This window comes from Seriola dumerili, unplaced genomic scaffold (assembly GCF_002260705.1).
Source record: "Seriola dumerili isolate Sdu_G_001 unplaced genomic scaffold, Sdu_1.0 BDQW01000052.1, whole genome shotgun sequence".
Taxonomy (NCBI): domain Eukaryota; kingdom Metazoa; phylum Chordata; class Actinopteri; order Carangiformes; family Carangidae; genus Seriola; species Seriola dumerili.
This window is the reverse complement of record NW_019174307.1, coordinates 21,233,504-21,246,153: the sequence shown is the minus strand read 5'-3', so window position 1 is coordinate 21,246,153 and position 12,650 is coordinate 21,233,504. Positions and strand designations below refer to the sequence as shown.

Sequence of the window (12,650 nt, the reverse complement as noted above, 5' to 3'; positions counted from 1 at the left end):
GAAGGAGTACAGTCTAAATAAGAAAGTGATCGATGGCGAGGACAAATATGGATTACCATCGGTGAGACTTTTCCTCGTAGGACGAAGCTTTTGTCGCCTTACCGCTCGTGGAAAGGTTGGTATTTGTAAAATATTTGAAGTAGGCTTCGTAGCTGTTACATTTACTCTTCCCTAAGTAGTAGATTATCGTCTTGGACCGAAGCAAGCGCTGTCAGTAATTACTCTCTCTGCCAGAAGGGGGACACAAAAGTTTTTCATTGCAGGTTTAATACCTGCCACTGGCTTTCCGTTCAGTAATGCATCTATCCCACTGCAGCAGTATAATCCAGTCAGTGGTAATACTGGTTTCCTGTAGATGCATTTAAGTAACATCACAGTCTGCACATTCTTACCACAGTGACGTCGATAGACCCGTTTCACTTACATTAACGTTGGCGCCATTCAATTTAGGAGAACCAGTTCCAGGGCACGGAGGGATTGTGCTCCCTCTCTGACATGGCTCACCCTCACACTTAATGAAACGGAGCCACCTGTGCTTTGCCTGCCGTTGTGACAAATCAAAAACGTCTGCAATACAAAGTTTCTTCACACTAAACTGCTCAGACTTCACAGGTTTATCGGTTCTCCTGTAGTCTGTCAGGAGACGTGCAGCCCTGTTAATCACTGCTTTAATGTGCAGCAGTGCTGACAGCCAGGCTGTTACAGCAATCTACATGAATAAGGCAGAGTACAAACATTAATGCATTTCACTATGTTTGGTGGTTGGTCATCATAAAACTGCTCACTGTGGGCTGCTCTGAGGGTGTTTCACACTGCAGTAATTCACCGGCTCATCTAGTTAGTGCTGCCTCACAACGCGTGGGAGAGGTGTCTAAGTGAATCCCCATTACGTGTATTTTTATTGAGGGCTGCTCAGGTTATTAATTTCACTGTGTGTGTGAAAAAGCTTTTCCTTTTATCACGTGGTGTACACTCACAGAGGTCCGAGTTCTGTTTTCGCTTCTCATTAAAATCACAAGTATGGAATTATTTTAATGTGGTCTTTTACTATTCAACCTTTTAGGACAGTTATTCCAAAATAACAATTTAATAATTTTATTTTGAATCAAAACAGCTTTCTTTACTGTTAGTCAGCTGAGCATTAACGGCAACACACACTTGCAGTGCAGATGGATTGAAATTAAAGGAACAGGGTTAAAAGTGTTTCTCTGTTTCTACGTGTCCAAGTTAATATTTATACTGAAATCAATACGCCACTTTAATCTACAATTAAATACATTTAAGTATTAATGCAAAGGCTGCTTAATCACAAAATTGCATAAAACCCACTGCAGTCACAAAATGAGATGGCAGCTACTGAGAGCAGCTTAGCTAGCTGCCTTTAGCAGCAGTTTAGCTGTTTGTTTTTTTCCTCTTGTCCATCAGCTGCTGCCTAATGTGATTATGTGGAATCAAGAACTGCCTAACGACAATCTCAGTTCATCTAAAATAGATAAAAAACTGGCAGAAAATCAATAACTTAATCACTAACTAAAACGTAGGTAGCTAAGGCTAGCCATAGCTATCCAGCATGCTAGCTCTTACTTGATATAGCCTCATTAGCTTAGCTGTGTAGTTAGCTTCTTTCCATGGCAGTAGGCCTCTGTGACGTCACTCTGCCGGCTAATACAAACACAGGCAAAGAGGAGGGGCGTGTGTGGAGCCGAGACTTCGGTTCATGCCGGTTTGTGGCAAACACACGCTCACCCACCTGTCACTCAGAGTGACACGCCCTCAATTATGTATAACTTTAAGCCTTAATAAATTTAAACGGTGGTCGATGCTTGGTCCTACAGCGCAGTAGTTCTCAAACCTTTTGACATCAAGGACCCTAAACTGACACAAATTAGACCACGGACCCCCGTCTGATAAGATTTTTGCTTTTAGATGTTTTATGACCAAAATAGTCACATTTTGTCACTGTGTTACTTATGGATGGAATTATGGTGAAAATGAATTATTCTCCTTTTCCCTGAGGGTCTCCTCCTATAGCAGCCAGATTACCAAGCCAGACTGCACTAACTGCAGCCTGTGCAGCAACACAAAGACAAAGAAAACAAACTTTCCATGGCATAATATTTTCTTTCACAGATCCCGTTTTGACTGAACATGTAGTTGCTGTGTTTTGCCTCTGTAGAGCAGCATTGTTTTCTATGGAAAGCCACACACCGGTGATGTCTTCGCAGTCGTCATCACGCGCTGATGCTCCAGAAAAGCAGCAATTTTCACATTTCCTCCCAGGGTTGGCACATCCTGTCTACTGTACTTTGACTACTTTGTCTGTCTGTGAGGCACATCTGCTGCATGTCACACATTTCAAATGACACGATGCGTCATTTGACACAACACTAGTTGAAGGTAGCCAGTGTGCGCTGCACTTTGTGAGTATGCCCACCTAGTTGGTGGGCATACTCTCCTTTGTCACTTTTTCTTTGTGCCCATTATGTGGGACACCTTTTTCTGTCACGGCAGAGCAATGACTCAGTGATGAAACCCACATGAATAGACTCAAGTAGAAAAGCATGTTATCCTGATATAATAAGGTATTTGAGCTGTGACAACCGGAAAAAATGTTTAATATCTAACGTATTTTTAAAATAATATTGGTGTCTTGTGTGTAGGCGTTAAGACAAGATAATAAAGTAAAGATGGGAAAGATGATCAAGCAAACAAAATTATGATTTCGGTATTTACCAACCCACTTATGTTAGTATGAGTGTAAACATTAAGACTGGCATCAGTATTAGTACCTGAATAGAAATGATCTAAGCTGCACTGGGCATGTTTTTATATTATCTGTCTCAACCTTTTTGTATGTCATCGTACTTCTTCCAAATCCCACTGCACTTTGCAGTAATATTTAATAATGTCTAACACACACTATGACTCTGACAGCCTCTCACATCTAAAGACAATGGGTGTCACACACTATAAGATTTTGTAAAGACTGGGGATCTTGCAGGGTTACTATTTGCAAAACTAGATTCCTTTGAGATTATTTTTCCCATCATGCTCCTGCAGGAAATTTACAGGAAGAAAAAAAGTTTCTTCTCTTCTCTATCATTCTCATGATTATATGAAGTTAGGAATTCACCTCTTTAATGAGCTGAGCCTAAAATGACCGTTTGGCATTTATGATTTCCTTCATTTATTTTGAAATTATTTTCAAAATAAAAACAGGAAATTATTTTCCTTGTGTCCAATTTACCTGTGTATCTGTTATGTATTTAATGCCGGTTTTACACCAAATGACTCACATCCGTGCAACGTTGACAGTGTTCATGTCATTGAACGCCACTATTTGCACTAAAAACTTACATTTATATTAAATTTATTTCATTTTTTTCATGGTACATTTTGTCTACAAGGCTACATACAAAGTTTTTACATGCATGTGGAAAATAATACTCCACTGTGAAAAGGTGATGCTCATATGAATTGTTTTAGCATTTTGCTAGCAACTGACACTTAGAGTAAAAGTATCACCAGATGGTCCAACATTTGTCTTAAGCTGCTGGCACATTTAATTTAAAGTTGTGAGTGTTGAATGTGAGCAGAGATCACTGTGCGTATGCGTTTCCCACCCTGTCTGTCTTTGTATCAGTCATTTCACTGCTGGTCTGGAAGAATTAAACAGCGTGTTGAAAGCAGGTGGAGAGAAAATAGTCCTCATTACTCTCCATCAAGAGTGTAGCTGCAAGCGGGGCGTGTAAATCAACAGATCCTTTAAGGTGGTGTAACTACAGATGTGTGGCCTGAGAGCTTTCTTAGTGTGGTATTAAACCGCAGGATGCGCGTGTTACTCACTGTAGGAGCAGCCGTACACCTCCACTCGGAGGCCCATCCAGCCGCTGGGGTTCCAGTCGAGAGGGACGAAACGCAGGAAGCGTGTTCTCACTGGGTGGGACAGTTTGTTCTGGACAACGGCCTCTGAATTAACGTTCCCGACAAACCTCTGTAGGGAGAGGGGGGAGAGAGGGGGGGGAGACAATGTGGTTGTGACGGTGGCAGAGGACTGATATAGAACAAGAAGTGACCAACGCTCCACTGAGAAGCAGCAAATAACCTCAGATCTGAAGTGAATAGTAATGTTTTCACAGGGGAGTAGAAAAGTCTGCTTTTAGCTGAATACTTGAAATATAAGCAGAATAAAAATCTAAATCCTTGAACAGCACAGACAACAACAAAGTGCTGACACGGCTAACCCAAGGGCAATGTCTTCCTCCTATCCTTGGCCATACTATTTAATGTAAAATGATAAGAATCATTGTGCGGTGTAGAAATATGAGAATATCCGTTCAAGCAGGTCCATGTGAGACAGAGGAAAAATGACCAGTGAGGCAGCCCGGGGCGAAATAAGGGCTCTCGTATTGTGTTTTCCCCCTGCAGAACTAAAAACAAAAACCTGAGCACTATTGTGAGATGTCATTCTTCTTTTTCTTTCCCACCCTTCCTCCTTCCACCTTTCAGCCTGCACCGAACAACACCAGGGGACATGAATGGAGAAACAGACAGAGAATGAGAGATGGAGACAGAAACGGAGACAAACAACCTCTCCTCTCAAATGACTGATTACCAGCTCCTTCATAACCGATTCTAGGCAGGTGACACATCAGATCAATACGTACTCGTACTATGAAGAACGAAAAAAGATAGATCATTGACAGCAGGGCTCCGGGCTTTTCTGAATGGTTCAACACAGCCAGACAAGGCTGATAATTCAGCTTTTCCCGCAACAACAGAAACACAACGACCAGCGGCACAAATGACCGTCCGACGCTTGCGGAAGGCAGCAAAGCAGCGGCATCATTAAATAAGACCAGGATGCTTCTCCTTGCTAGATAATCAAGGCAACTGTGCGACTGTTAAGGCTGTTATTGTGATTTATGCCACCGCTTCCCCCATTCTGAGCCATTTACTGAGTGAAGCCTCGTGAAGCCTCGAGTCTTAAAAACGTGCAGAGGCCAGGCTAATTTATACATGCACGGTAATTCACAGGAGGGATTAACAAATGGCACTGGGGGCTTACACATTTGGTTGAGGAAAATGTATTACTGTAGCACTACAAACAGCGTTTAGAGCAAATGAAATAAGAGAAACATGCTGGCCTCGGAAAAACAAACAAACAGAAAAACAAGGCATGTTTTTTTTTTCACAACACTGGGGTTTTTCTAAATGCTTTCAGCCAGAAAATCAAAATTGGGTGTTTTATTGGGAATCAGGCGGCTGAAAACATGTGTTTGTCATACAGAGTACGTGTTATACACTGCAGTAGAAGACTATTTCATTGATTATCAACTATTCATGAGCAAAAATCACAATTACAGTTCAGGAAAAAAAAAGTCTCCTTAGGAATTATCTATCAATCAAAACCAGTTAAAATCTTGGATGATCTTCTCAATCAGGACTCTGTGGGTGTGGGTTGATCTGATTTGACTGACAGATCTGGAAACATCAGCAATCAAGCCTCCGTCTGTCGTCAAATGTTGTTAAACTCGGTTCTTACAAAAACATGACATCACTTCTTTCCAGCGGAGCCCTGCGCTCTTCAAACCGCTGTAAAAAGCAATGACAAGAAGAGACAAACAAAAGAAGAATCTGTTGTGAAACAAACCAAAACTGTTGTAGCTCTGACAGAGAAATGTGCTCACGTACGACAACATTGCACATGATACGGGGGGAGAAAAAGAAAGTCTTTAGGTTCTTCAGGATTGACAAACACAGCTGTTGTTTTCTTTGAATAGGATAGTCTGCCAATCTGAAGCAAGGTAAACAAAATGTTGTTTGGTGAAGGCTTGGTTTACAGTTTCATGAAACACCTCTTGTTATTTAAAGCACGTCTGTGAGATCCGGATTATTATCTGGATCTGCACCAAATGGTACAAAGTCACAGATGTCAACACCATTCATAAGTCTGATATTTACATCAAGATCCAAACTTTGTTTCCTGAGGAACTGATGAGCGTGTCAAATAAAAAAATGCCCAATCTCGCAAAGTTTAGGAAAGTGATTCGAAGGTCCTGGATCCAGCCCTTTGACTGGATCAGCACCAATATTTATAGGCCTCTTCCCTGGCACACGCTCCATCCATCCACCAAGTTTGGTGCAAATCGGTTCAGCACTTCTTGCGTAATCCGTCTGACAAACAGACAGACATAAGCATTACCTCCTTGGCTGAGGTAATCATTAACCCGTTCTTTCCACTTGAATTCCCATCTGAACTTCTGGAAAAACCTAATGAACCAAACGAGCTCTGATTGAGGCTGCAGAGCAGTCACTCTAACGATTCATTAGCTAACAATGCTCACACACGTCAGCATGACTCATTAGTATTCAAGAGAGATACCACTGCAAGAGCATACCACTGAGGCCGTCCCGAGCTGTGACGTTTGTGGTTTTTTTTTTTTCTTTCCCCCCCTTTGGAAAAACTTACAGCAGAACATCCTGTGTGTTCCAGCTGGGAGATGAGGCAAAGTCTCTGAATAAAGGGCCTGAGGGTGCAGAAGATTTTCCAGAGGGCCAGAGGACCAAGGTTGGTCCTTATCCGCATAAACAATCCCAACCCCACAGTGACTTCATTATTTCTATTTATGTTTCTGTCACTGCGGAACAGTTTCCCTCCCTGTTCATTAAGACTCTTTACTCTTCCTCTCCAGTGATGAGCTCCCTTGTGTCAGTTTTCCTTTATGTTGCATACAGCTCAGGCACATAAGTTTATTTTAATCAATTCACTGGGGGATAAATCCTGCTGCCGGCTATGAAGACGCTGCAGTGTGTTTCAGGAGGTCACTGGCCAGTTAAACAGCCTGAGGGTAGACACAGTGAAAACTACGAGTACATGACCTTGCCATGAGTGAAAATACTACTGAAGTCTCCAATCTCCTCTCGGTCAGCCAGAAATCCCCTGACCAGGATCAACAACATCTTAGATATTTCTTCAATATCTCACCTATCTCATATACTACTAACGCTGTGTATTCTCTGCACTGGGGAACAATGCAGACATCATGTTCAAATGACAGCATATGACAATATTTACCATGCTCGCAGTCTCGGTTTAAGGTAGGAAAAGAACTGAAAAAACAAGACGTAGCAGGAGCTGAGAAGTCTGTTGTACACATGCACAGACGTGGATTTATTTTACAGGTTTACAAAAGAAGATTTACAACTACAAACTATTTTGTAGAAGTTTTTGTTTTTGTTTTGTTTTGTTTTGTTTTTTTTTTTATCCTTTACACACTCAAAATCTTTTTTATGCTGCGTTGCTCTGGAGATGGCAGTTAGTCGGTCAGTTGTCCAACCACTTTGGTCCAGACTGAAAAACAGAAGATAAAAAAAATTGTGCCGCTAGTTGCCGGGCGACATGTAGATAGCGATATTTCCCCAGTGGCTAAAGGAGCTCAATAGATTTGCCGGTCCAGTCAGAGACACTGAGGGGAAATGACACAAAGTTGAATTATATTCAAAACTTTATAAAAGATTCGGGGCTTTTGGGAAAACAAACTCGCTAAAATCACCTTAACCGCGTCAACGATCTTTATACATGGCGACCAAATAGCTGTAGCTGTATGACATCACAAGCGCTATCGACACGCTGGACCAATCTGAAGTGTTATTGTTATTGTGCTGTTAAAAGAAATGAAAATGAGTCTGTAGCGCTCGTGCAGAAACGTTTTCATCCTCGTTAGATCCCAATCTACCTGAACAGTTAACATGCAGGAAAATTAATGTTTAAAATTCCCCTGAAGGAGGAGACTTTGTTTCACACATTTATTCAAAGCTTCGTTTAGAAGAGATTTCTAAATAAGGCTTTCCAAGGATAATGATGTTAATCAGGCCCCCCTGCTAGAAAAATTCCTCTTCCCACCTATGAATATTTGCAAAGACCATACTGCTAAATTACCATGAAGCAGAATGAATATATTATACAGGCAATTAGATTAACGAGGGCTCCCCCATTTTTTTTTTTTTTTTTTTTTTTTTTAGAGAGTTTACTTTGAAAGTATCATCAAGTACGAGGCTAATTTTTCACATAAGGGAAGACGTTCAAGAGTGAGTCTTTATAAGTCAGTCATTCTTCGTGTTTGACAGCACATACGGTGATTAGAGTCCACATTTCATCTCCTAAAAGCTTCCATAGACATAAATCATTTTTTGCAGATTTTCTCCTCCGACTTAATTAGGTTATTATCGGCTTGTAAAAGAGTGCCATCCTGTTGTTTCACATGTTCCTCTTGTACTTAATAAGGCTTTGCTCAGAACACTCCCACTGACAAGAACAGATGGTGACGTCAACACTTTTACTGAGGTCAGATTAAAAAAAAAAAATAACAGGGAAGTGAATCATATTTAATGTTTTAACAGATGTCAAAGCCTATATGTGATTTAATTTCCATTTCTAGTGTTCTAATTTTTTTTTTCCCCGAGTGTCTTAATACCCAGTGGTGGAGCTTAAGGATGAAGACGACAGTGGGTAAGTAATTTCTTTAGATGACACTAAGTTGAGAGCAGGCTGACTATTTCTCTAAATCTCTGGTCTAACACCAACAACCAACATCATATTTAATGATCTGCTCAGAAAAATCAGCCATGCTCCCAGGAGGAAAAACATCTAGCGCCATCCTCAGGACAAAGATTATAATAAATTATATCATGTGTTTGTTTGTTCCATGCTGTTTTGTTTTGAAAAATTGCAGCAGGCTAAGGGCATGCTAGCAGGAGTATTGACCCTTAGCCCAGGTTTTTTTTAAATTTTTTTTATGGATCTAATTTTTCTGTGGAGCTAATTTGGCTCAGCATTAGCTCAGAGTGGCTGTGAGCTAGCAGTCATATCAGCAGCTGCTGCTCTCTCATTAGTCCCCCCTCAGTTCAGTTTCTGACAGTGAGCTGTTACCTTTGAGCTTCACTTGTTAAAATGCCAGACGGATGTGGGTTAGTATCAGCCAAAGGTCTTGGTGAAAGCTGTAGTTAGTCAGCTCGGGTGTGAGCTTCATCGCAGAGATTGCAGACTAATTGGCTGCTATTCATCCTGCACCATCTTAACAAAAAACAAAAAAAAAAAAAACAACCAACTCAAGTTCACATGTGCACCAGAGAGGACCGGGGGGGGGGGTTAAATTTTCTGTGTGAGTGTGCATTTAATACACATCAGCAAATACGTCAAGCATTACAACCAGTCACGCTGTACTGGCTGCACTGTGTGCCAAGTTTCAGAGGACACTGCCTGGTTTGACTGCTACGGTGCAGCACTGCGAGTGCGACATGAATCTCAATATTTGAAAGAAATTCAGCATCTTTCTTTTGTCTCTCTTATGAGTCAGTTACAAAGGGTGATAGCTGCAGGTCATGTTGGCAATATCGACACAAAATGCTTCATCTTCTCTCTGCACAGCCGCTTTTTTTTTTCTTTTTTTTCTTCCTTTTTTCAGACATAATGATATGAGGTCTGACAGTGTGTGGAAGAAGCTGTGAGCCGTTTAACATGATCTTTCAAAAAATCAGTCACTGGATATAATGTCTCAGTGAACAGCACATACATATTTCATTTCATTTTTGACAAACTGTCAACTTATATTTATTTTTGGGGACTAATTTAAAATAGAGTTGTGCTATTTTTGTTTTTTGTTTACACGAATCAATCAACATTGGGTTAAAAATCTAAAATGACAAAAAACTACACATTAAAACCTCAGTTCATAATTCAAGCGTTAGCGTACTATTTGTTGTTATATTCCAAACCTCCACAATGAAGAAGGAACTATTCTTTTAGTTATCGTTACAGCCGCAGCCGTATTGTGCATATGCTAAGTAGGTTGTGCGGATCCTGCATTGTGATTGGCTACAGCTACTGGCCACAACAAGTCCTCCAACCTGAACAACCAAACAGGTCGTTTTTGTCAACCCTCTGTTACGAGCGATCGCAAGAAAACGTAACTACGGGTCATAATAACCTGCTGCACAAACGACCTGTGGGCTGGTTTTCTCCAGGACAGTCCCTCTGTCCACAGATCAAGCTGAAGACATTTGGAGCTATAGCGTAGGAAGTCCCGGCCGGCCTCGTCACTCAGGGCGGCTGACGTACACCGAGCTCGCCGATGTACCTCACATGGTCTTTGAATTTTGTGAAGCTTGTAGTAGACTTTACGAATTAGAAGTGAGGTACTAGTGGACAATTAGGGGACTGGACCAGGGATGGATAAAGCTCACAGTGACATAGAAATACATAGGAAATTCTTTTGTTAGTTTGAGTGGGAACAGGGCTGATGTTTGGCTGTTTTGTTTTCAGTGCAGAGGAGGTAGAGAGGAGTTCTTCCCATTTTTATTTTTGTTTTAGAGAGTCTGGTTAAAAAAAAAGAAAGAAAAAAAAAGTCTTGTTTATCCAGAATCCTCTTCTTGTTATATTCGGTTTTTTGATTTAGCGGCACCTGTTTGCCCTGTTTCCCCTTTTAGTTACCCTCATTCATTGTTTGTATCAGTATTATTTCTCTCCTTCTTAATGAATAACTTTGCATTACCAATCACATCTGGGTCTATGTTGCTTCCTCTTCTCCCCAAAAACAAGCTGGATTCTACCTGTTATTCATTGTAATTTGCAATTTCTATTGAACCTGACTGTTTTGACACATTTGCAAATTTAATCTAAAAACTGTTAATTTAATTGTTTCGGGGAGTAAAGACATCGAAACCCTCTTAAATTCATTTTATGCTGCATGCTTGTAAGGCAGGGTCATTTTCTAAACAAGCTGGGGCACTGCAGCTTTTATTCAGCATTACTCTAACAGGGGTAAATAGCGTTATTGTCGGGAACTACTTTCAAACGCGGATGAATACACATTTGTCGTGTTAGTGACAGTAACATCTCATAAAGGGCTTAAAGGAGGGAGGTTGTGACCTGGCTTCAACTTGGCTCAGAGTTCCTCATGTTTGATTTCAGCTCTAATTCCTACATTCCAGTGTGCTTTAGATAATGCATTTTTAAATGTGGAGGAACATCAATAATTCAAAACAACACGCAGCACTAGGAAGAATGTTCACCCTCAAATCTTTGCGCTCTTTTAATTTCAACACAAAGAAGAAGAAAAAAAAGATCCCTTTGCTGCAGTGACATGGCAGTGGGCAACTACACACTGTGCTAATTTTGCCTCCTGAGTAGAAAACACACCGAAAAACAATTTAATATCTTGTTAGGGAGCCTTTGACATTATTGGGGCAAACACAATTAAGAATTAATTACACGTGCCAACATGAGGCTATTTCCTTTAGACTTTAAGTCGTTGCACAGGCTGACATAACATCTTGTGGCATTGCATGAAGGATTAAAATAAAAGCGCTGGAATAATTGCATTGACACCAGATACTTCCCACACTTTGTAATGTGTCTGAAAAAGTGAGAGGATATGTTATCTGACACTACGCTGCAATGTCATCAATAAATTGGTCCACCGAGCGCGGCGCATGAAAAACAGTTATCTCATGTGACAGATGGTAAAATCTAATTCTTACTGTCAGTGTTTATGATCTGAGTGTGACCACAAAAATCCTGCAAAAAATAAAAATAAAATAAAATAAAAAACTGCCATAAATAATAATACACCAGCGTCACAGCCCACTCAATATTATCCACTGACCTTGCTGTCTGTTGCACATTTTCAAATTAATAGTTCGACACCTCGGGAAATATACTTATTCACCTTCTTGCCGAGAATTGGGCAAGAAGATTGATACGCTGGGGTTACTCTCATGTTAAATATGGAGCTACAGCCGGGGGGTGATTAGCCACTGGAAGCAGAGGGGGAACAGTTAGCAGTGGTTTGAGCAAAGAAATAGTCCCAAACGGTTCCTGTAAAAAACACAACTTGACGTTTTTACATTTTGGTTTGTTTATGGATGAAAAACAAAGTTATTTGGGGCTCTTTAGAGGTTCTTCGAACAGAGAACAGCTCCTGGTTCTTGTGATGCTAATATCATTTTTGTTTAGATTTATTGTGTACATTACCTCAGGTTTATAAAGAGAATTGGAATAATTGAAATAATGGTAACTACCTTACAGAGACAGTACATATATAATGGACTCTGTTCATTACATTACATTGTTCCCACATTATCCACTTTGCCTGTAAAGTTAGTGGTAGTTAAGATCGGTGGAGGGATACGACTGTAAGGCAGTGAGATGATTTATTACGGCTGTCAGTGTTCAGTTGTCCTACCGTGGAAGTGGACATTGAAGTGGTTCAAGTTCAAGTGGTTGAATGTAGATTGATTCAGTAAGAACTAAGTCCACAGTTAATGCTAAGAGTAACCAGTGTTTACATTAAGCTAGGCTAATCAATTCAAAAGGCTGTAGCTCCATATATTCCACTCCATCCATTCACATGAGGGTGGTATCAATCTTGTCTTGTAACTCTCAAGCACAGAATATTCAACCATAAATTACGGTGGCCTACAAGGTCAAAGGCGCTGCAACGGCTTAAAACACTTCAGGAGAAATGAGCTGCAAATTCAGAAACAATGCAGATTCAGAAACACGATGAAAATACAAAACAAATACGGTGCTGCAAATGAAAAACAACGTGCTGCAGGAAGCCAAAACAAATACAAAAAGAGCAAACACG

The 12,650-nt window shown here is 40.6% G+C and overlaps 1 protein-coding gene across 1 annotated transcript in view; it reads right to left on the bottom strand.

Moving 5' to 3' along the window:
• The window catches only part of cntnap5 (contactin associated protein like 5), a 138,435-nt gene that overhangs the window by 52,429 nt on the left and 73,356 nt on the right, over positions 1-12,650 (bottom strand). The window contains exon 6 of the mRNA XM_022740130.1: positions 3,847-3,994. Within this exon, the coding sequence (XP_022595851.1) occupies positions 3,847-3,994 (148 nt within the window). The remainder of the gene's footprint in view (positions 1-3,846; positions 3,995-12,650) is intronic.